Below are 25,498 nucleotides of genomic sequence, written 5' to 3' on the forward strand. Positions count from 1 at the left end.
CCAGGGAAAAGACTTTGTCTATTTATCCTATCCATGCCCCTCATGATTTTATAAACCTTTATAAGGTCACACCTCAGCCTCCGACACTTCAGGGAAAACAGCCCCAGCCTGTTCAGCCTCTCCCTGTAGCTCAGATCCTCCAACCCTGGCAACATCCTTGTAAATCTTTTCTGAACCCTTTCAAGTTTCACAACATCTTTCCGATAGGAAGGAGACCAGAATTGCACACAATATTTCAACAGTGGCCTAACCAATGTCCTGTACAGCCACAACATGACCTCCCAACTCCTGTACTCAATACTCTGACCGATAAAGGAAAGTATACCAAACACCTTCTTCACTATCCTATCTACCTGCAACTCCACTTTCAAGGAGCTATGAACCTGCACTCCAAGGTCTCTTTATTCAGCAACACTCCCTAGGACCTTAGCATTAAGTGTATACATCCTGATAAGATTTGCTTTCCCAAAATGCAGTACCTCACATTTATTTAAATTAAACTCCATCTGCCACTTCTCAGCCCATTGGCCCATCTGGTCCAGATCCTGTTGTAATCTGAGGTAACCCTCTTTGCTGTCCACTACACCTCCAATTTTGGTGTCATCTGCAAACTTACTAACTGTACTTCTTATGCTCACATCCAAATCATTTATATAAATGATGAAAAGTAGTGGACCCAGCACCGATCCTTGTGGCTCTCCACTGGTCACAGGTCTCCAGTCTGAAAAACCAGTCCCTCTATCAATGAAAGCTAACACACCATATGCCTTCTTAATAACCCTATCAACCTGGCTGGCAACTTTCAGGGATCTATGTACATGAACACTGAGATCTCTCTGCTCATCTACACTACCAAGAATCTTACCATTAGCCCAGTACTCTTCATTCCTGTTGTTCCTTCCAAAGTGAATGACCTCACACTTTTCCACATTAAACTCCATTTGCCACCTCTTAGTATATTATTTCATTGGAGGCAGTTCAGACAGGTTCACTAGGGTGGTCCCTGGGATGGAGGGATTGTCTTATAACCAAAGATTGTACAGGTTGGGACTCTACTCCCTGGAGTTTAGAGGAATGAGAGGTGACCTCACTGAAACATATCAGATTCTTAACGGCCTTAATGGGGTCAATGCTGACAGGATGTTCCCCTAATGGGAGGGTCTAGGACCAGAGGGCACAGTCTCAGGATAAAGGGTCATCAATTTAAGATGGAGATAAGGAGGGATTTCTTCCCTCAGAGGGGATGTGGCTCTTTGGAACTTGCCCCAGAGAGCTGTGAGGGCAGAGTCCCTGTGTTTATTTAAGGTTGAGATCGAGAGATTCTTGGGGTTATGGGGAAAGAGCTGAAAAATGTGTTGCTGGAAAAGCGCAGCAGGTCAGGCAGCATCCAAGGAGCAGGAGAATCGACGTTTCAGGCATAAGCCCTTCTTCAGGAATCCTGCCTGACCTGCTGCGCTTTTCCAGCAACACATTTTTCAGCTCTGATCTCCAGCACCTGCAGTCCTCACTCTCTCCTAGTTATGGGGAAAGGGCAGGAAAGCAGATGTGAGGATGCCACATCAGCCTTGATCCTATTGAATGATAGAGCAGCCTTGAGGGGCTGAATGGCCTACTGCAAACTTACTAACTGTACCTCTTATGCTCACATCCAAATCATTTATATAAATAATGAGAAGTAGAGGACCCAGTACCGATCTTTGTGGCACTCCACTGGTCACAGGCCTCCAGTCTGAGAAACAACCCTCCACCGTCACCCTCTGTCAACCATCAAGCCAGTTCTGTATCGAAATGTGAATTGTGAACAAGAGTGTTATCCAATCATGTGAACTATTTGTTCAGTATTAAAGATCAGTGTGAGTCACAAGACAGCCTGAATGTTTTATCTGTATCTCCATTCAGTGCTGTAGGTGGCACTGCAGTCCATCGGTTCAGTCTCAAAGGCGAGAAACTGCGACACTTGTGTCTTCCTCAGTTCATTAGAAAATAAAATATGCAAAGAAGTGGTTATTTGTCTCATTAAAAACATGACACAAAGCTATCCTGAGCTTTTAATGTTCTCTTGACCCCTCATGGATGCAAGCCTCCAAACCTTAAGAAACTCCATGAGAACAAACTAAAGATAATTCATCTCTTCACAGCTTCTGTCTCTGAAACATATTCACTGCCAGTTGTGTTTTCTGTTCTTTCCGTTCCTGCAATTTGCAGCATAACTAGCTGTCAAACTGCAACTGTGAGGTGTTAGTGTATGAAATCATTGCTAGCCCAAAGGTCCTTGAGAATGAATTCATTGGCTAATTGCATGATTTAATTGAAGTACATTTCTCACACCTCCCGCTTGTTCTATGTGCTGCCTGATTAGAGTGTTGTGATTCCAGCTTGGTTCAAGCCTGTGTGTGTGTTTCTGACAGTGATTAAAGTGCCTCAGTGTAGAATTTCCGCCACCTCCAAACAGAGACATTTCTGCCACCTCCAAACAGACCCCACCACCAGGGATATATTTCCCTCCCCACCCCTTTCCGTCTTCTGCAAAGACCATTCCCTCCGTGACTACCTGGTCAGGTCCACGCCCCCCTACAACCCACCCTCCCATCCTGGCACCTTTCCCTGCCACCACAGGAATTGCAAAACCTGCGCCCACACCTCCTCCCTCACCTCCATCCAAGGCCCTAAAGGAGCCTTCCACATCCATCAACGTTTTACCTGCACATCCACTAATATCATTTATTGTATCTGTTGCTCCCGATGTGGTCTCCTCCACATTGGGGAGACTGGACGCCTCCTAGCAGAGCGCTTTAGGGAACATCTCCGGGACACCCGCACCAATCAACCACACCGCCCTGTGGCCCAACATTTCAACTTCCCCTCCCACTCTGCCGAGGACATGGAGGTCCTGGGCCTCCTTCACCGCCGCTCCCTCACCACCAGACGCCTGGAGGAAGAACGCCTCATCTTCCGCCTCGGAACACTTCAACCCCAGGGCATCAATGTGGACTTCAACAGTTTTCTCATTTCCCCTTCCCCCACCTTGCCCCAGTTCCAAACTTCCAGCTCAGCACTGTCCCCATGACTTGTCCTACCTGCCTATCTCCTTTTCCACCTATCCACTCCACCCTCCTCCCTGACCTATCACCTTCATCCCCTCCCCCACTCACCCATTGTACTCTATGCTACTTTCTCCCCACCCCCACCCTCCTCTCACTTATCTCTCCACCCTTCAGGCTCACTGCCTTTATTCCTGATGAAGGGCTTTTGCCCGAAACGTCGATTTTCCTGCTCCTCAGATGCTGCCTGACCTGCTGTGCTCTTCCAGCACCACGAATCCAGAATCTGGTTTCCAGCATCTGCAGTCATTGTTTTTACCTAGTAGAATGTCAAGACAAAGGGCCAGAAAGAATTTTACAGAGTGCCCGTGTATGAAAATAAAAGGTTTTTTGGGCTGTTTTTTCAAGGTTGTTTAATTGGAAGCATCAAACTATTCTCTCTGCTCTTTATCCTGTATCCTTGAATCCTTTTTGTGATATTTCTCATCTGTAGATGAAATGGGGAACATTATCAGAAAACGCCACAGAATGGAACAAAGTTGAGAAAGGAATGAATGCATCATTTTAAAATACTCTGATGTTAAGAGATAGTGTTATGTAAGCTTGCCTGTTCACTCTACTGTATGAGCTGCTGCCCATCCTCACAGTTGCTGCCACTATTACCTGTAATTGTAACTAGAGGTAACATTGGTATAGCATGATCAAAGATAACACTTCCTGGTCTACCTGGACAAATCGCTTGTTGTTAACAAGATGTCGCTTAATGTAATGCAGCAGCTAATTACAAATTGCAGAGATATATTAGACATTGTTGCAGAGACTTACAATAGGGCCTGAATGTTAGAGCTCAATCCTCAGTGCACAAGTACACACCACATCATCATTGTGAATGGCATTAACCCTTTCAGACCCACTTACAACTGTCAGTAGGTTAGGGCTTGGAGTGAAATCTGCATTCAGCCTGGAGTGTACCATTCTGAAGGTTAAATAACCTCGAATTTTCCTCCATTTTTACACCACATACCAACAGATAGAAGTGGAGCTGAAAATGGAGATGGAGACACGCCGATTGTGTGTTATAGATTAAGGGAACAACAAGATGGAGAAGCTGATCAGTGAAGGAATGATTGTTCATTAATATGTTAACTGTACAGACTGCACAGTGATTCCTCAGCTCCCCACAGCATTTAAAACAGGATATAATTTGATCAGCGCCCAATATGTTTCACAGTCAAACTAAAGGGTACTTTGAAACTTTTTTTGACAGATCAGCAGTGAGCTTAGGTTTTACTAATCTAGGCATCTTTTAGAGCAACTTTAGGCAATGATGGGCTGCTGAAATTAGCTTTAGTAACCTCTAACTAATCTCAGCCAGGATCCCTGATCCCTATCCACTATCAGTATATGTTTTATCCCAGTGAGGATCTATGATCCCTGATCCCGATCCAATATCAGAATATGTTCGTTTCAGCCAAGATTCCCTGACCCTTATCTGATGCTGAGAAATTATTATCCCTGTCTAGATCGCTGATCCCTGTCTAAGGTTGGGATATGTGTATCTCAGTGAACATCAAATGGCCTGACAACACGTGGATCTGGGTTCTCACATGAAAAATAGCAGCTGATGTTTGATGAAAAATGCATGTTGATGGGGAAGGTAACATCTTTCAATAAAAGGAAACATTTGTGTTCAAAATATTGTATAATAAATACTAATGGGGTTTGAAAGCAACAAATGCTGGCAATCACAGCTGTCCATGGAGACAGAGAAAGTTCACAAGGTAAAAACAATGACTGCAGATGCTGGAAACTAGATTCTGGAGTAGAGTGGTGCTGGAAAAGCACAGCAGTTCAGGCAGCATCATTGCTGCTTTTCCAGCACCAATCTACTCCAGAGAAAGTTCACAGTTTGAGATGATTGAAGGAGCAGTGCTCCGAAAGCTTGTGATTTCAAATTACAGTAATTACTGTTGGACTGTAACCTGGTCTCGTGTGACTTCTGACTTTGTCTACCCCAGTCCAATACTGACACCACAACATCATGGCTTTCAAATTCAGGAAGTCTTGGACAATATCCAGACTTGAGTTGACAAGTAGCAAGTAACATTCACAGCACACACACATACGAGGCAATGGTCATCCCAAACAAGAGCGAAGCTAATCTTCACCATTTGAACTTCAATGGTGTAATTATTGATTCTCCCCCTCTTCCCCCCCCCACACCATTGTTGGGACTGGAGTGTGGTGTGGGTGATCAGACATTGTGCGGAGGCCCTGTGTTGAGATGTTACACTAATGTCTATTTACAATTTCCTATCATAATGTAATGTCAACCCTTTAATAATGTCCTATTTTAAATTTCTTTTTCAACTCTAAGTAATAAAACTACCTTTATCCCTCTGTTGTATCAAGAACTGTACCTAGGTACTTGTACCTAAGATGTCACCATCAGAAGGCAGACTGGTATGATGGTGTAGAAGAGACTGTATCTTTAAGAGAGTTGAAAAGCTAGCAAGGACTGACAAAGCATAGAGAGTCCTGAACAAAGTAAAAATATAACACTTGGTCGAAACCTGCAGTTGAGTTGCCATGAAACAAAAAACAAATTCAGCCAATCAGTTTAAATTATGCCCCAAGATACCAAAATCCAATCAAATTTGAATGTAGTATATTATAATATTATAATATTATATTCCCATGTATATATTTTTATAGTATTAAAAGCAAGAGCAGAAGAGCTCTCTGAAAGGTACCTGTCTATCAGAGGTTGGTGCAGCAGAATACTGAAGCTGACCGAGAGAAAAGTCTAGGAGAAAGTGAGGACTGCAGATGCTGGAGATCAGAGCTGAAAAATGTGTTGCTGGAAAAGCACAGCAGGTCAGGCAGCATTCAAGGAGCAGGAGAATCGACGTTTCGGGCATAAGTCCTTCTTCAGGAATGAGGAGGGTGTGCCAAGCAGGCCAAGATAAAAGGTAGGGAGGAGGGACTTGGGGGAGGGGCATTGGGAATGCGATAGGTGGAAGGAGGTTAAGGTGCTTCAGGGCAGAGGAGATGACCTGGGGGGTGCAGTGAGAGAGAGACTAACTGAAATCCTGGGCTGAGAGGTGGCAAATGGAGTTTAATGTGGCCAAGTGTGAGGTGATCCACTTTGGACGGAGTAATCAGAATGCAAAGTACTGGGCTAATGGTAAGATTCTTGGGAGTGCAGATGAGCAGAGAGATCTAGGTGTCCATGTACGCAGATCCCTGAAAGTTGCCACCCAGATTGACAGGGTTGTTAAGAAGGTATACAGTGTTTTAGAACCTAGAACATAGAACAGTACAGCACAGAACGGGCCCTTCAGCCCACGATGTTGTGCCGACCACTGATCCTCATGTATGCACCCTCAAATTTCTGTGACCATATGCATGTCCAGGAGTCTCTTAAATGTCCCCAATGACCCTGCCTCCACAACTGCTGCTGGCAACGCATTCCATGCTCTCACAACTCTCTGTGTAAAGAACCCATCTCTGACATCCCCTCTATACTTTCCTCCAACCAGCTTAAAACTATGACCCTGCGTGTTAGTCATTTCTGCCCTGGGAAATAGTCTCTGGCTATCGACTCTATCTATGCCTCTCATTATCTTGTATACCTCAATTAGGTCCCTTCTCCTCCAATGAGAAAAATCCGAACTCAGTCAACCTCTCTCCATAAGATAAGCCCTCCAGTTCAGGCAGCATCCTGGTAAACCTCCTCTGAACCCTCTCCAAAGCATCCACATCTTTCCTATAATAGGGCGACCAGAACTGGACGCAGTATTCCAAGTGCGGTCTAACCAAAGTTTTATAGAGCTGCAACAAGATCTCACTACCTTAAACTCAATCCCTTGTTAATGAAAGCCAAAACACCATATACTTTCTTAACAACCCTGTCCACTTGGGTGGCCATTTTAAGGGGATCTATGTACCTGCACACCAAGATCCCTCTGTTCCTCCACACTGACAAGAATCCTATCCTTAATCCTGTACTCAGCTTTCAAATTCGACCTTCCAAAATGCATCACCTCGCATTTATCCAGGTTGAACTCCATCTGCCACCTCTCAGCCCATCTCTGCATCCGGTCAATGTCCCACTGCAGCCTACAACAGCCCTCTATACTGTCAACGACACCTCCAATCTCTGTGTCATCTGCAAACTTGCTGACCCATTCTTCAATCCCCTCATCCAAGTCATTAATAAAAATTACAAACAGTAGAGGCCCAAGGACAGAGCCCTGTGGAACACTACTCACCACAGACTTCCAGGCAGAATATTTTCCTTCTACTACCACTTGCTATCTTCTGTTGGCCAGCCAATTCTGAATCCAGACAGTTAAGTTCCCCTGTATCCCTTTCCTCCTGACCTTCTGAATGAGCCTACCATGGGGAACCTTATCAAATGCCTTGCTGAAATCCATATACACCACATCCACAGCTCGACCCTCACCAACTTTTCTAGTCACATCCTCAAAGAACTCGATAAGGTTTGTGAGGCATGACCTGCCCCTCACAAAGCCGTGTTGACTGCATTTAATCAAGCCATGCTCTTCCAGATGGTCATAAATCCTATCCTTCAGAATCCTTTCCTACACCTTGAAGATACTGGTCTGTAATTGCCCTGTAATGGGGATTTCCCTATTTCCTTTCTTGAAGAGAGGAATTACATTTGCCTCTCTCCAGTCCTCAGGTACGACTCCAGTGGAGAGTGAGGATGCAAAGATCTTCGCAAGTGGCGAAGCAATCGCATTTCTCGTTTCCCAAAGCAGCCGAGGACAAATCTGGTCCAGGCCCGGCGACTTGTCAATTTAAATTTTTGGCAAAATTTTCAGCACATCAGCTTCCTCCATCTCTATCCATTCCAGCATGCACACCTGCTCTTCAAAGGTTTCATTCACTACAAAGTTTGTTTCTTTCGTAAAGACAGAAGCAAAAAAATTTAGGGCTTCCCCTCCCTCCTCAGACTCCACACCCAAGTTCCCTATGTTATTCCCTGATCGGGCTTACTCTTTCTTTGACCATTCTCTTATTCCTCACATAAGTGTAAAATGCCTTTGTGGTCTCCCTAATCCGTTCTGCCAAGCCTTTCTCGCGTCCCCTCCTGGCTCTCCTCCGACCATTTTTGAGCTCCTTCCTCGCCTGTCTGTAATCCTTTAGAGCTGAGCTTGACCCTAGGTTCGTCCACCTTATGTAAGCTACCTTCTTCCTTTTGACGAGAAGCTCCACTACTCTCGTCATCCAAGGTTCCTTTATCTTACCCCTTCTTGCCTGTCTCAGAGGGACATATTTATTCATCACTCACAACAACTGTTCCTTAAACAGTCTCCACATGTCTATAGTGCCTTTACCATGGAACAATTGCTCCCAGTCCATGCTTCCTAACTCATGTCTAATCGCGTCATAGCTTCCTCTTCCCCAATTAAATATCCTCCCATTTTGCCTAATTCTCTCCTCCATAGCTATGTAGAATGTGAGGCAGTTGTGGTCACTATCACCAAAATGCTCTCCCACCACAAGATCTGATGCCTGCCCCGGCTCGTTTCTGAGCACCAAGTCTAGAATGGCCTCTCCCCTCGTCGGCCTATCAACGTACTGAGTTAGGAAACCCTCCTGAACACACCTTACAAAACAGCTCCATTCAAATCTTCTGCTCGAAGGAGGTTCCAATCAATATTGAGAAAGTTAAAGTCACCCAGTACAACAACCCTACTACGTCCACACTTTTCCAAAATCTGCCGACCTATGCTTTCTTCAATCTCCCTGCTGCTATTGGGGGGCCTGTAGTAAACCCCTAACGAGGTGACTGCTCCCTTGCTGTTCCTAATTTCCACCCATACTGACTCGGTAGGCAGATCTTCCTCGACATTGGAAGCTTCTGTAGCTGTGATACCCTCTCTGATTAATAGTGCTACACCCCCTCCTCTGTTTTCCCCCCTCTCCCTATTCTTTTTAAATGCTCTAAACCCTGGAACATCCAGCAACCATTCCTGCTCCTGAGAAACCCACGTCTCTGTTATGGCCACAATATCATAGCACCGGGTACTGATCCATGCTCTAAGTTCATCACTTTTATTCCTGATACTTCTTGCGTTAAAGCAAACACACTTTAACTGATCCCTTGGTTCCTTCCCAGGACAATCCTTCCCACTAGCTGGTCTACCTCTTGCTATTGCCTCATCAGCATCAACTCTCACCTATGGTATACAGCTCGTTCCCACCCCTCTGCCATACTAGTTTAAACCCTCTTGAACTACTCGAGCAAACCTTCCACCCAGGCCATCGGTCCCCTTCCAGTTCAGATGTAACCCGTCCTTCATGTACAGGTCCCACCCTCCCCAAAAGGCGTCCCAATTATCTACATTTCTGAAGCCCTCCCTCCTACAACAGCTGCGCAGCCACGTGTTAAGCAGCGCCCGCTCCCTGTTCCTCGCTATCTCAAGGCACCGGTAGTAAACTAGAGAACACTACTCTTTATTAATAGAGGGATTGAGTTCCGGAACCAGGAGGTTATGCTGCAGCTGTACAAACCTCTGGTGCGGCTACACTTGGAGTATTGTGTACAGTTCAGGTCACCGCATTATAAGAAGGATGTGGAAGCTTTGGAAAGGGTGCAGAGGAGATTTACTAGGATGTTGCCTGGTATGGAGGGAAGGTCTTACGAGGAAAGGCTGAGGGCCTTGAGGCTGTTCTCTATAGAGAGAAGGAGGTTGAGAGGTGACTTAATAGAGACATACAAGATAATCAGAGGGTTTGATAGGGTGGACAGGGAGAGCCTTTTTCCAAGTTTGGGAACGGCAAACACGAGGGGACACAACTTTAAAGTGAGGGGAGATAGGTATAAGACAGATGTCAGAGGTAGTTTCTTTACTGAGAGAGTAGTAAGGGTATGGAATGCTTTGCCTGCAACAGTAGTAGATTCGCCAAGTTTAAGTGCATTTAAGTCGTCATTGGACAGGCATATGGATGTACATCGAATAGTGTAGGTGGGATGGGCTTCAGATTAGTATGACAGGGCGGTGCAACATCGAGGGCCGAAGGGCCTGTACTGCGCTGTAATATTCTATGTTCCATGTTCTATAAACTATTTGGCAAAATCATTAAAGCAGGGTTTTGAGATTTTGGGGAGGTTGGAATCTGGGATGCGGAGTGGAAGGGTAGCAAGAGACTGATCCCATGAAGAAAATCCCTGGATATGGAGAATGCAATGTAGGAGCAAGTTACTGAAGATGCTGGAATCTGTACTGGAAACAAAAGAACACTGGAGATCACACTGGGTCAGTCAGCATCCATGGAGAGAGAACAAGCTAACTTTTTGAGTTGAGATGATTCTTCACCAGAGTGGACATGGAGAACACACAGAGTTACAGAGCAAGAGATTCGTTCGTCCCTCCAAACCCTCGGCCCATCACCTTCTCTGCTGCTGACTGAATGACCCCTTGCTTTTCCAGTCTTCCAACATAAACTGAAAACTCTACTGGTAAACCTCCTCAACTGCCTCACTGTCACATTCTCTCAGCAAGTGCACAAACTGCTTTGGAAATGAACCATTTGAAATGATTGACTGAAACCATGTTGCTCCCCGTTTGAACTGTTGCCACTTTACAATGCAAATAAGAAGCACTGATTACGATTTAAGTGGCTTCATATGTTTCCTGGTGAATCAGGTATTGTGGCTGCAGTGAGACATGCTGCTTCTAAAACAGGATTCCAGATTATTCTTTCAGGTAATGTTCACAGCCTGTTGACAAGTCCTCACCATGTGATTACAGGAAACAAAGCACTTGACAAGGTCAAAAAATGTGAAGCAATTCATTTCACCTCACGACCAGAGGGCATGTTGACAGTGGAGGTGGAAGAGGGTGAAATCAGACAAGCTGATGGATAACACTCGGAAAATGACAGCAATCACACTCCTCACAATCACCTATCCCCAGGATAGGTGAGGCGCCTGTCACACCCATCATCATTCTCTCCCTTGTTTCTATGGTGATGTGACATACCTCCATCGATGCAGACTGATGCAGGGTCTGTCTCTCTGCTGAAGCCTTCAGTGAGATGGCTGATGCCAGCAACCAGGCTGCTACAAGAAGGACACAAACAAAAATACATTCGTTTCACTTGTCCAAGAACAGTACAACAAAGAATTTATATTTACATACCACCACTCACAACTGAACGCAGCACTCCCTCAGGACTGACCCTCCAACAGTGCAGCACTCCCTCAGTACTGACCCTCCAACATGTGGCACTCCCTCAGTACTGACCCTCTGACAGTACGGCACTCCCTCAGCACCCTCGCTCTGACAGTGCAGCACTCCCTCAGTACTGACCCTCTGACAGTGCGGCACTCCCTCAGTACTAACCCTCCAACAGTGCAGCACTCCCTCAGTACTGACCCTCTGACAGTGCGGCACTCCCTCAGTACTAACCCTCCAACAGTGCGGCACTCCCTCAGTACTGACCCTCTGACAGTGCGGCACTCCCTCAGTACTAACCCTCCAACAGTGCGGCACTCCCTCAGTACTGACACTCTGACAGTGCGACACTCCCTCAGTACTGACCCTGTGACAGTGCAGCACTCCCTCAGTACTGACCCTCTGACAGTGTGGCACTCCCTCAGTACTGACCCTCTGACAGAGGCACACTTCCAGCACCGACTCTCCGACAGAGGTGCAGTGGACAGCGAAGAAGGTTACCTCAGGTTACAATGGGATCTTGACCAGATGGGCCAATGGGCTGGGGAGTGTCAGATGGAGTTTAATTCAGATAAATGTGAGATGCTGCATTTTGGGAAAGTAAATCTTAGCAGGACTTATACACTTAATGGTAGGGTCCTGGGGAGTGTTGCTGAACAAAGAGACCTGGGAGTGCAGGTTCATAGCTCCTTGAAAGTAGAGTTGCAGGTAGATAGGATAGTGAAGAGAAAATGCTGGAAAATCTCAGCAGGTCTGGCAGCATCTGTAAGGAGAGAAAAGAGCTGACGTTTCAAGTCTAACTGACCCTTTGTCAAAGCTAAATAAAGGGAGAAATGGGGAGGTATTTATACTAAGCTGAGAGAAGGTGAGTCATGGCTCCAGAAGCAAAGGTAGCAATAAAGAGGTGATAATGACAGTGTCTAGAGAGATTATAGGGAGTATAGGAGCTGTGAAAGATCAAGGCTGAAGCCAGTGCTATGTGACAAAATATGTGGGGGATGGTGGTGGGGGGGGGGGGGGGGAATGGGTGAAGCAGAGGCAAAATGGAAAACAGGGGAGAAGGGTAGCAAAGGGGGAAGAGGAGAGGAAAAAGGTGATGAGAGAGTGGGGAGCAAGAGAAAGAGAGACAATCAAAAAGAGGTACAGAACAGTGAAAAATATATTAAAAATAAATTAAATAAATGAAATAAAATTATGGAGCAGAATGAAAACAGAGGGGTTGAGATGGGATAATCATCTGAAGTTGTTGAATTCAATGTTGAGACCGGCAGGCTGTAACTTGCCTAGTCGGAAGATGAGATGCTGCTCCTCCAGTTTGCGTTGAGCTTCACTGAAACATTGCAGCAGGCCAAGGACAGACATGTGGGTATGGGAGCAGGATTGGGTGTTGAAGTGGCAAACCACAGGAAGTCTGAGACCTAATTGCGTACAGACCGAAGATGCTTAGCAAAGCAATCACCCAATCGGCGTTTTGTCTCTCTGATATAGAGGAGCCCACATTGGGAGCAACGAATGCAATAGACCAAATTGAAAGAGGTACAAGTGAAATGCAGCTTAATCTGAAATGAGTGTTTGGGGCCTTGGATGGTGAGCATGGAAAGGGTAAAGGGGCAGGATTGCATAGGAAGGTGCCATGTGCGATGGGAGAGGTGTTAGGTGTGATGGGAGAGGTGTTAGGTGTGATGGGAGAGGTGTTAGGTGTGATGGGAGAGGTGTTAGGTGTGGTGGGAGAGGTGTTAGGTGTGGTGGGAGAGGTGTTAGGTGTGATGGGAGAGGTGTTAGGTGTGGTGGGAGAGGTGTTAGGTGTGATGGGAGAGGTATTAGGTGTGGTGTGAGAGGTGTTAGGTGTGGTGGGAGAGGTGTTAGGTGTGATGGGAGAGGTGCCGTGTGTGATGGGAGAGGTGTTAGGTGTGATGGGAGAGGTGTTAGGTGTGATGGGAGAGGTGCCGTGTGTGATGGGAAGGTGCCATGTGTGATGGGAAGGTGTTAGGTGTGATGGGAAGGTGTTAGGTGTGATGGGAAGGTGTTAGGTGTGATGGGAGAGGTGTTAGGTGTGATGGGAACAGAGAAGAGAAGATGTGTTTAGTGGTGGCGTCGTGTTGGAGTTGGCGAAAATGGTGGAGGATTATTCTTTGCATTTGAAGGCTGGTGGGGTGAAAGGTGAGAACAAGGGGGACCCTATCCTTGTTCTGGGAGGGGAGGGAGGGGGTGAGGGTCGTGGCACTTGAGGTGGACCGCACGCTATCGAGTGCCCTGTCAACAACTCTAGGTGGGAAGCCACAGTTGGAGAAGAAGGAGCACATATTAAGAGCACCACTTTGGAAAGTGGCCTCATCGGAACAAATGTGGCAGAGGCGAAGGAGCTGAGAGAAAGGGATCGAGTCCTGACAGGATGTAGGGTGAGAAGAGCTGTAGCCCATATAGCTGTGGGAGTCAGTGGTCTTGTAATGGATATTAGTGGATAGACTATTGCAAGAAACGGAGACAGAAGATCAAGAAAAGGAAGGCAAGTGTCAGAGATGGACCAGGTGAAGGTGATGGAGGGATGGAAACTGGAGGCGAAGTTTATGAATTTTTCCAGGGTCAGGACGAGAGCATGAAACCGCACCGAAATAGTCATCGATGTACCGATAAAACAGTTGTGGGAGGGGACCCGGGTAGGCCTGGAACAAGAAATGTTCCACATACCCCATGAAAAGGCAGGCCTCGCTCGGACCCATGCGGGTACCCATTGCTATGCCTTTGATTTGGAGAAACTGGGATTAGTTGAAGGAGACGTTGTTGAGAGAGAGAACAAGTTCAGCCAGGCGGAGGAGAGTGGTGGTAGATGGAGATTGTTCGGGCCTCTTTTCGAGACAGAAGTGAAGAAGTGAAGAAGGCGTTTGGTCTGCTTTCCTTTATCGGTCAGAGTATTGAGTACAGGAGTTGGGAGGTCATGTTGCAGCTATACAGGACATTGGTTAGGCCACTGTTGGAATATTACATGCAATTCTGGTCTCCTTCCTATTGGAAAGATGTTGTGAAACTTGAAAGGGTTCAGAAAAGATTGACAAGGATGTTGCCAGGGTTGGAGAATTTGAGCTACAGGGAGAGGCTGAACAGGCTGGGGCTGTTTTCCCTGGAGCATCAGAGGCTGAGGGGTGACCTTATAGAGGTTTAAAAAATCATGGATAGGATAAATAGACAAAGTCTTTTCTCTGGGGTGGGGGAGTCCAGAACTAGAGGGCATAGGTTTAAGGGAAAGATATAAAAGAGACCTAATGGGCAACATTTTCACTCAGAGGGTGGTACGTGTATAGAATGAGCTGCCAGAGGAAGTGGTGGAGGCTGGTACAATTACAACATTTAAAAGGCATCTGGATGGGTATATGAATAGGAAGGGTTTACAGGGATATGGGACAGGTGCTGAAGAAGGGCTTATGCCCAAAACATCGATTCTCCTGCTCCTCAGATGCTGCCTGGCCTGCTGCGCTTTTCCAGCACCATACTTTTCAACTCTGGTTTCCAGCATCTGCAGTCCTCACTTTCTCCTATGGCCCAGGTGTGGCAGTTGGGACGAGATTGGATTGGGATATCTGGTCAGCATGGGACGGTTGGACCGTAGGGTCTGTTTCCATGCTGTACATTGCTATGACCCACTCAGCACTGACCCTCTAATAATGCAGCACTCCCTCAGTACTGACCCTCTGACAGTGCCGCACTCCCTCAGTACTGACCCTCTGACAGTGCGGCACTCCCTCAGTACTGACTCTCTGACAATGCAGTACTCCCTCAGTACTGACCCTCTGACAGTGCAGCACTCCCTCAGTACTGACCCTCTGACAGTGCAGTACTCCCTCAGTACTGACCCTCTGACTGTGGCACTCCCTCAGCACTGACCCTCTGACAGTGCGGCACTCCCTCAGTAATGACCCTCTGACAGTGCAGCACTCCCTCAGTACTGACCCTCCGACAGTGCAGCACTCCCTCAGTACTGACCCTCTGACAGTGCGGCACTCCCTCAGCACTGACCCTCCGACAGTGCAGCACTCCCTCAGTACTGACCCTCTGACAATGCAGTACTCCCTCAGTACTGACCCTCTGACAGAGGGAGTGCCGCACTGTCAGAGGGTCAGTACTGAGGGAGTGCTGCACTGTCGGAGGGTCAGTACTGAGGGAGTGCCACACTGTCAGAGGGTCAGTACTGAGGGAGTGCTGCACTGTCGGAGGGTCAGTACTGAGGGAGTGCTGCACTGTCAGAGGGTCAGTACTGAGGGAGTGCCACACTGTCAGAGGGTCAGTACTGAGGGAGTGCTGCACTGTCGGAGGGTCAGTACTGAGGGAGTGCTGCACCATAGTCATTTGATCTCTTGCTAACAAGGGTCACATGATTCCTTTGAATCAATTAAATGTCTCGACAGGGAATGAATGGATGATGTAGCTGATCCACCACCTCATTATGAACCGCAGCGTTGCCTGTGGTCAATGCCAGCTCACCTCTCATGCTTCATCTCGTTGTAAAGGAAGATGTTCCCAAGGATAGTCTTTTTTTGGATCAATGAACCTTTGGGTTTCTGAAGCTTTGAAAGCATTTCCTCAATGAGAGCAGATTTTCCAACCCCAGATTCACCTGCAGAAAGTAAAGACACTCAAACGTCAGGCATAAAATCCCAACAAGGTTCACAAGTTTATATTTCTGATGGTGAGCTGGATTCCTGGGTCTGATCCTTCAATATCCTACCAGGAAATGTCTTTCACTTTGGGAAGAAGTAGATCCCTTGCTTTTCGGGAATGGATGAGGAAATGTATCACGGGCTGAGGTTTTAAACTAACGGAACAGCTTTATGATTTTGACCTGAAATAATTTGACGATTATTACCTTGGTCAGGTCATGGGGGAAGTGAGATAATGTATGTTCTGGAATAGATACTGGAAGGTGAGGCCTACAGCTGAAAGTGTGAGAGGAAAGTTTGCATGATCTGTCGAAGGTAATGAGAACTCTGTGAGCAGGGCTCAAGGCAGTAAAGAGGTTGAGCCACCCCCAGTATGTCCAGGTCTAAGTCCAGGGCTTTGGGCATTACTAAGTCATGGGGGGACAGAAAGCTGTAGCTTCACAGGACACATGTTTTCCTGGTGAGGTCAGTGGACCTGCGTTTCTCTCTCCTTCTCTTTCTCTTTCAAGTGTTTCATTTTTGCTGAATCAGAGCTAGTTTTCATGGTGACATATCAATTTTAGATTTCCCCTGTTTTAACTCTCAATGCTGGGTAATCCCTTGAACCTTATCAAAACTTGTTAAGGACCTGTTTTTTTTATTTCTACCTCTAATTTGTCCATTAATTCTTTCAGTGTAGCTTACTCAGCATTTCAAATAATCCACTGTTACACCTTCTACTCCTGGGACAGTCTCAGCAACAGTCAAAGCCATTTGGGCAAGTCCAACCTGTGTAACATACTTCACAACAACTCTCTTGTTTTGGCCTCCCAGAACCATCATGTATGTTTTTTTTTGAGATTTAGTGATTTAATTCAATAGATTTTTATCTTGCATAAGACTTGATTTTGTTATAGAAACACAAAAACATAGAAAATAGGAGCAGGAGTAGGCCATTTGGCCCTTCAAGCCTGTTCCACCATTCAATACATATGGTCATGGTTGATCATCCAGATCAATACCCTGTTCCCACCTTATCCCCACACCCTTTGATCCCTCTAGCCCTAAGACTGTGGAACTATAGACTGATGAGTCTGACATCAGTGATAAGTAAGTTATTGGAGGGAATCTAATCTAATCTAATCCTGAGGGCCAGGATTAGATAAGATTCCTTACAATATGGAAACAGGCCCTTTGGCCCAACAAGTCCACACTGACCCTCTGAAGAGTAACCCACCCTGACCCATTTCCCTACCCTATATTTATCCCTGACGAATGCACCTAACACTATGGTAAATTTAGCATGGCCAATTCACCTGACCTGCACATCTTTGGAAGGACACCAACACAGACACAGGGAGAACGTGCAAACTCCACACAGACATTTGCCTGAGGCTGGAATTGAACCTGGGTCCCTGGCGCTGTGAGGCAGCAGTGCCAACCACTGAGCCACTGTGCCACCCCACAAGCGGGAGGGGGGTGGGGGCATGTATTTGGTATACAATTTGTATATAATTTACATGTATTTGGAAAGCATGGACTGACAATGGATAGTCAGCATGGCTTTGTGCCTGGTCTCACTAACTTGATTGAGTTGTCAAAGGATTGAGTTGTCCTTTGAAGAGATGTCAAAGGAGATTGATGAGGGCAGAGTGGCAGGCTTTGTCTATATAGACTTCACCAAGGTGTTTGACAAGGTTCTGCATGGTACACTGATTATCAAGGTTAGATCACATGGAATTTAGGGAAAGCTAGCCATTTGGATACAAAACTGGATCAAAGATAGGAGACAGAGAGTGCTGATGGAGGGTTTCTTTTCAGGCTGGAGGCCTGTGACCAGTGGTGAGCCGAGTACATTGCTTTTCATCATTTATATAAATGATTTGGATGTTAATAAATGAGGAAGGAGCTCTTGAGAAGATATGTAGCTCAGGTTGTGGACGAAGCAGTGGATTTGTTTGCCAAGCTGGTGTGTTTGCCTGTAAAGGTTTCATTGCCTCACTAGGTGACATCATCAGTGTGTCTTTGATAAGGTTTTGGTGCTCTGTCCTGCCTGGTATTGAAATGTCTCTGTGTTTGTTAGTACTTCCAGTTCTGTATCCAAGTAGTTTAGTAAGTTTGTAGATGACACCAAAATTGGAGGTGTATTGGACAGTGAAGAAGGTTACTTCAGAGTACAACGGAATCTTGATTGGATGGACCAATGGACCAAGGAGTGGCAGATGGTGTTTAATTCAGATAAACGTGAGCTCATGCAATTTGTTAAGGTAAATCAGGAGAGGACTTATACAAGGAAAGTGAGGAAGGGAGATGCCAGAGATCAGAGTCGAAAAGTGTGGTGCTGGAAAAGGACAGCAAGTCAGGCAGCATCCAAGGAGCTGGAGAATCAACGTTTCGGGCATAAGCCCTTGATCAGGAATGTGGGGGCTGGATAGGAGCTGAGAGATAAATAGGGAGGTGGGGCTGGGGGGGAAGATAGCTGGGAATGTGATAGGTAGATGCAGGTGGGGGGGGTGATGGTGATAGGTTGGAGAGGAGAGTGGAGCAGATAGGTGGGAAGGAAGATGGACAGGTAGGACAGTTCAAGTGGGCAGTACCGGGTTGGAGGGTTGGCTCTTGGATGAGGTGGGGGGAGTGGAGATGTCATATTGATGCCGCAAGTCTTCCACCGTGGGACCCTCCAACCACATGGCATCAAAGTTGGCTTCACCAATTTCCTTATCTTCCCTTCCCCCACTTCACCCCAGGTCCTACCCTCCAACTCAGCATCACCCTCTTGAGCTGTCCCACCTGTCCACCTTCCTTCCTATCTGCTCCACCCTCTCCTCCAACCTATCACCCATCATCCCCCACCTTCATCTACCTATCATCTTCCTAGCTACCTTCCCCCCAACCCCATCCACACCCTTTTATTTATCTCTCAGCTCCCCTATGCCCACACATTCCTGATGAAGGGCTTATGCCAAAAACGTTGACTCTCCTGCTCCTCGGAAGCTGCCTGACCTGCTGTGCTTTTCCACTGTGTCACACTGTTCAACCCAGAACTTATAAACATAATGGTGTGGTCCTGGGAAGTGTTGCTGAACAAAAAGACCTTGGGGCGCAGGTTCATAGTTCCTGTCGCAGGTGGTCAGGCTGGTGGTATGCTTTCCTTCATTGGTCTGTACATTGAGTTTAGGAATTGGGATGTCATGTTGCAGCTGCACAGGACATTGGTGAGGCCAATTTTAGAATACTACATTCTGAAATAATTCCACAAAGGCTGGTATCCCATCACCAAGTCACCTTTTATTTACACATGCATGGTACATGTCATTGATCCAGCTCAGAGTGAGCAAAACCCCTGACACTCCTATTTATATCAATCAGCCAGGACTCCCTGACCAGCCCAGGTTAACAGCCTCAATCAGGGAACTCCTATTCTATGATGTCCATCTGGCTGACTGTGTTTCAATCACTCCACATTCAATTCGGGTCTCCCTGCTATAGGAAAGATGTTATGAAACTCGAAAGGGTTCAGAAAAGATTTGCAAGAATTAGATTAGATTCCCTACAGTGTGGAAACAGGCCCTTCGGCCCAACAAGTCCACACCAACCCTCCGCAGAGCAACCCATCCAGACCCATTCCCCTTCATTCACCCCTGACTAATGCACCTATGGGCAATTTAGCATGTCCAACTTACCTAACCTGCACACCTTTGGACAGTGGGAGGAAACCCATGCAGACACAGGGAGAATGAGTAAACTCCACACAGACAGTTGCCTGAGGTGGGAATTGAACCCGGGTCCCTAGTGTTGTGAGGCAGCAGTGCTAACCACTGAGCCACCGTGCCACCCTCAAATGATGTTGTCATGATTGGAGAATTTGAACTATAGGAAGAGGCTGAATAGTCTGGGGGCTGAAGGGTCACCTGATAGGGGTTTATAAAATCATGTGGGGCAAGAATATGGTAAATAGGCAAGGTCCTTTTCCCAAGGTGGGGGAGTCCACAACTAGAAGGTAAAGGCTTAAACTGAGAGGGGAAAGATATAAAAGTGACCTAAGCGGCAACTTTTTCATGCAGAGGGTGGTGCATGAATGGAATGAGTTGCGAGAGGAAATGGTGGAGGCTGGATCAATTACACCATTTCAAAGGCATCTGGATGGGTATATGAATAGGAAGGGTTCAGAGGGATATGGGCCAAGTGCTGGCAAATTGGACTAGATGAGATTAGGATATCTGGTCACTTGCGGACACAATGGCACCAACGACATAGGTAGGAAGAGGGGTGGGGAGGTCATTCAGGAGCTCAGGGAGTTAGGCTGGAAACTAAAAGCTAGGACGGACAGTCGTCATCTCTGGGTTGTTGCCGGTGCCACGTGATAGTGAGGCAAAAAATAGGGAGAGAGTGCAGTTGAACATGTGGCTGCAAGGTTGGTATAGGAGGGAAGGCTTCAGGTATTTGGACAATTGGACTGCATTCTGGGGAAGGTGGGACCTGTACAAACAGGACAGGTTGCACCTGAACCAGAAGGGCACCAATATCCTGGGAGGTACGTTTGCTAGCACTCTTCGGGGGGGTTTAAACTAATTTGGCAGAGGGATGGGATCCAGACTTGTAGTCCAGCAAGTAGGTTAGCTGTTTGTCAGGATGTCCAAGAATGTAGGGAGGCTGTGGAGAAGGTAGCACTGACAGGGAATACTTGCAGACACAGAGATGGGTTCAAGTGCGTATACTTCAACGCAAGGAGTATCAGAAATAAGGTGGGTGAACTTAAGGCGTGGATCGGTACCTGGGACTATGATGTGGCCATCATGGAAACGTGGATAGAAGAGGGACAGGAATGGTTGTTGGAGGTTCCTGGTTACAGATGTTTCACTAAGATTAGGGAGGGTGGTAAAAAAGGAGGGGGTGTGGCGTTGCTAATTAGAAATGGTATAATGGCTGCAGAAAGGCAGTTCGAGGGGGATCTGCCTTTGGAGGTAGTATGGGCTGAAGTCAGAAATAGGAAAGGAGCAGTCACCTTGTTAGGTGTTTATTATAGGCCCCCCAATAGCAGCAGAGATGTGGAGAAACAGATTGAGAAACAGATTTTGGAAAGGTGCAGAAGCCACAGGGTCGTAGTCATGGGCGATTTCAACTTCCCAAATATTGATTGGAAGCTCTTTAGATCAAGTAGATTGGATGGGGTGATGTTTGTGCAGTGTGTCCAGGAAGCTTTTCTAACTCAGTATGTAGCTTGTCTGACCAGAGGGGAGGCCATATTGGATTTGGTACCCGGTAACAAACCGGGACAAATGATGGGCTTGTTAGTGGGTGAGCATTGTGGTGATGGTGACCACAATTGTGTGACTTTCACCTTGGTTATGGAGAGAGATAGGTGCATGCAACAGGGTAGGTTTTACAATTGGGGGAAGGGAAATTACAATGCTGTAAGACAGTATTTGAGGAGCATAAGTTGGGAGCATAGACTGTCAGGGAAAGATGTCGTTGAAATGTGGCAAAGTAATGGAAAGGGTACTGAGGGATAGGATTTATGAGTATCTGGAAAGACACTGCTTGATTAGGGACAGCCAGCACAGATTTGTGAGGGGTAGGTCTTGCCTTACAAGTCTTATTGAATTCTTCGAGGAGGTGACTAAGCATGTGGATGAGGGTAGAGCAGTGGATGTAGTGTACATGGATTTCAGTAAGGCATTTGATAAGGTTCCCCATGGTAGGCTTATGGTAGGAAAGTCAGGAGGTATGGGATAGTGGGAAATTTGGCCAGTTGGATAGAGAACTGGCTAACCGGTCGAAGTCAGAGAGTGGTGGTAGATGGTAAATATTCAACCTGGAGCCCAGTTACAAGTGGAGTTCCGCAGGGATCAGTTCTGGGTCCTCTGCTGTTTGTAATTTTTATTAATGACTTGGAAGAGGGAGTCGAAGGGTGGGTCAATAAATTTGCAGACGATACGAAGATTGGTGGAGTTGTGGATAGTGAGGAGGGCTGTTGTCTGCTGCAAAGGGACTTAGATATGATGCAGAGCTGGGCTGAGGAGTGGCAGATGGAGTTCAACCCTGTCAAGTATGAGGTTGTCCATTTTGGAAGGACAAATAAGAATGTGGAATACAGGGTTAACGTTAGGGTTCTTAGTAAGGTGGAGGAGCAGAGGGGTCTTGGGATCTATGTTCATAGATCTTTGAAAGTTGCCACTCAGGTGGATAGAGCTTGTAAGAAGGCCTATGGTGTATTATCGTTCATTAGCAGAGGGATTGAATTCAAGAGTTGTGAGGTGATGTTGCAGCTGTACAGGACCTTGGTAAGGCCACATTTGGAGTACTGTGTGCAATTCTGGTCGCCTCACTTTAGAAAAGATGTGGAAGCTTTGGAGAGGGTGCAGAGGAGATTTACCAGGATGTTGCCTGGAATGGAGAATAGGTCGTACGAGGATAGGTTGAGAGTGCTAGGCCTTTTCTCGTTGGAACGGCGAAGGATGAGGGGTGACTTGATAGAGGTTTATAAGATGATCAGAGGAATAGATAGAGTAGACAGTCAGAAACTTTTTCCCCAGGTACAACAGAGTGTTACAAGGGGACATAAATTTAAGGTGAAGGGTGGAAGGTATTGGGGGGGATGTCAGGGGTAGGTTCTTTATCCAGAGAGTGGTGGGGGCATGGAATGCGCTGCCTGTGGGAGTGGCAGAGTCAGAATCATTGGTGACCTTTAAGCGGCAATTGGATAGGTACATGGATAGGTGCTTAAGTTAGGGCAAATGTTCGGCACAACATCGTGGGCCGAAGGGCCTGTTCTGTGCTGTATTGTTCTATGTTCTATGTTCTATGGTCAGCATGCATGAGTTGGACCCAAGGGTCTGTTTGTGAGCTGTATAGCTCTATGATTGTATCACTGTCAAACTATATTGGTCTCTCTCTAGAAAACATTTGGGTGGTACAGGGTTCCATAGACTCACTATTCATAATCTGAGTCTGACATGGCCTCCTCCATCCCCTTTGACTGTGAGCTCTGGTTCTGGACTCGCTGGTCATCACGAACATCCTCCCTGCATTTCCCCTGTCTCATCCAGTTAGAATTTTATCGGTTTATTCGAGATTCTTCTAATTCCCTCATTCTTCTAAACTCCAGTGCTGATCATCCGCCCTGCCATCCCAGGAATCAGTCTGGTAACCCTTCACTGCCCTCCCTCTGTCACCAGAACACCCTCAGATAAGGAGACCAAACCTGTCCACAATACTCCAGGTGTAGTCTCCCCAAGGCCCTGTATAATTGCAGCAAGACCTCCCTGCTCCTGGACTCGAATCCTCTCCCTATAAAGGCCCACATCCCATTTCCCTTCCTCACTGCCTTCTGTACCTGCACGCTTACTTTCAGAGACTGGGGTACAAGGACACCCAGGTGCCATTGCCCCTGCCCCTTTCCCAATCTATCCCCAATCTGCCTTCCTGACCCTCACCCCCTCCACCCCCACCCCACCTCACATTTATCCACATTATACTGCATCTGCCATGTAGTTCTCCTTCCCTCAGCTGGTCCAAATCCCACTGAGACATCTCTGCATGCTCCCCACAGCTCACCCTCCCACCCAGCTTAGTGTTGTCTGCAAACCTGGAGAAATTACATTTAGCTCCCCATCTACATGATTATTGCATATAGAATATAGAGCAATTCAGAGCTGTACAGGCCCTTCGGCCCTCGATGTTGCTTCGCTCTGCAGAACCAACCTGAAGCCCATCTATCCTACACTATTCCATTCTTGTCGATTATATGTCTATGTGATGACCATTTAAACACCCTTACAATTGGTGAGTCTACTACTGTTGCAGGCAGTGCATTCCATGCCCCTACCACTCTGAGTAAAGAAACTACCTCTGACATCTGTCCTACATCTATCACCCCTCAATTTACAGTTATGCCCCCTCGTGCTGGCCATTATCATCCAAGGAAAAAGACTTTCACTGTCCACTCTATCTAACCTTCACCCTAATCTTATATATCTCAATTAAGTCGCCTCTCAATCTTCTTCTCTCTAACGAAAATAGCTTCAAGTCCATCAGCCTTTCCTCGTAAGACCTTCCCTCCATACCAGGCAACATCGCAGTAAATCTCTTCTGAATCCTTTCCAAAGCTTCCATATCCTTCCAATAATGTGGTGACCAGAACTGTACGCAGTACTCCAACTGCGGCCAATTTTGTACAATTGCAGCATGATCTCATGGTTCCAAAATTCAATCCCTCTATCAATAAAAGCTAACACACCAGATGCCTTCTTAACAACTCTATCAACCTGGGTGGCAACCTTCAAGGGTCTATGCACCTGGACACCGAGATCCCTCTGCTCATCTACACGACCAAGAATCTCACCATTAGCCCAGTACTCCAAACTCCTATTAATCTTTCCAAAGTGACAAAGTGAATCACCTCACACTTTTCCGCATTAAACTCCATTTGCCACCTCTCTGCCCAGCTCTGCAGCTTATCTATGTCTCTCTATAACCTACAACATCCTTTGCCACTATCCACAACTCCAACGACCTTAGCGTCATCCACAAATTTACTAATCCATCCTTCTCTGCCCTCATCCAGGTCATTTATAAAAATGACAACAGTAGTGGACCCAAAACAGATCCTTGTGGTACACCACTAGTAACTGAACTCCAGGATGAATATTTCCCATCAACCACCATCCTCTGTCTTCTTTCAGCTAACCAATTTCTGATCCAAGCCGCTAAATCACCCTCAATCCCATGTCTCTGTATTTTGTACAACAGCCTACCATGAGGAACCTTATTAAATGCTTTACTGAAATCCATATACACCACATCAACCACTTTACCCTCATCCACCTGTTTGGTCACCTTCTCAAAGAACTAAATAAGATTTGTGAGGCACGACCTACCCTTCACAAAACCATGTTGACTATCACTAATTAACTTATTCCTTTCTAGATCATTATAAATCCTATCTCTTATAACTTTTTCCAACACTTTACCCATAATGGGCGGCACGGAGGTTCAGTGGTTAGCACTGCTGCCTCACAGCACCAGAGACCCGGGTTCAATTCCCGCCTCAGGTGACTGACTGTGTGGAGTTTGCACATTCTCCCCGTGTCAGCGTGGGTTTCGTCCGGGTGCTCCGGTTTCCTCCCACAGTCCAAAAATGTGCAGGTCAGGTGAATTGGCCATGCTAAATTGCCCATAGTGTTAGGTGAAGGGGTAAATATGGGGGAATGGGTCTGGGTGGGTGCACTTCGACGGGTCGGTGTGGACTTGTTGGGCCATAGGGCCTGTTTCCACACTGTAAGTAATCTAATCTAATAACTGAAGTAAGGCTCACAGGTCAATAATACCAGGGTTGTCTCTACTCCCCATCTTGAACAAGGGAACACCATTTGCTATTGGGCACTATTCCTGTAGACAATGCCGACATAAAGATCAAAGCCAAAGGCTCAGCAATCTCCTCCCTGGCTTCCCAGAGAATCTTAGGATAAATCCCAACCGGACCAGGAGACTTATCTATTTTTTACACTTTCCAGAATTGCTAACACTTTCTCCTTATGCACTTCAGTCCCATCTAGTCTAGTCGCCTGTTTCTCAGTGTTCTCCTCGACATTGTCTTTTTCTAGTGTGAATA

At 46.6% G+C, this 25,498-nt stretch overlaps 1 protein-coding gene across 1 annotated transcript in view; it reads right to left on the minus strand.

Annotated features, from left to right (window-relative positions):
- LOC140453925 (dynein axonemal heavy chain 6-like) overlaps nucleotides 1–25,498 on the minus strand; it is a 754,975-nt gene that overhangs the window by 586,243 nt on the left and 143,234 nt on the right. Inside the window, exons 16-17 of the mRNA XM_072548780.1 lie at nucleotides 15,731–15,863; nucleotides 11,060–11,139 (exon numbers count right to left, since the gene is read on the minus strand). Of these exons, the coding sequence (XP_072404881.1) occupies nucleotides 11,060–11,139; nucleotides 15,731–15,863 (213 nt within the window). The remainder of the gene's footprint in view (nucleotides 1–11,059; nucleotides 11,140–15,730; nucleotides 15,864–25,498) is intronic.

The sequence above is a fragment of the Chiloscyllium punctatum genome, chromosome 3 (assembly GCF_047496795.1).
Source record: "Chiloscyllium punctatum isolate Juve2018m chromosome 3, sChiPun1.3, whole genome shotgun sequence".
NCBI lineage: Eukaryota > Metazoa > Chordata > Chondrichthyes > Orectolobiformes > Hemiscylliidae > Chiloscyllium > Chiloscyllium punctatum.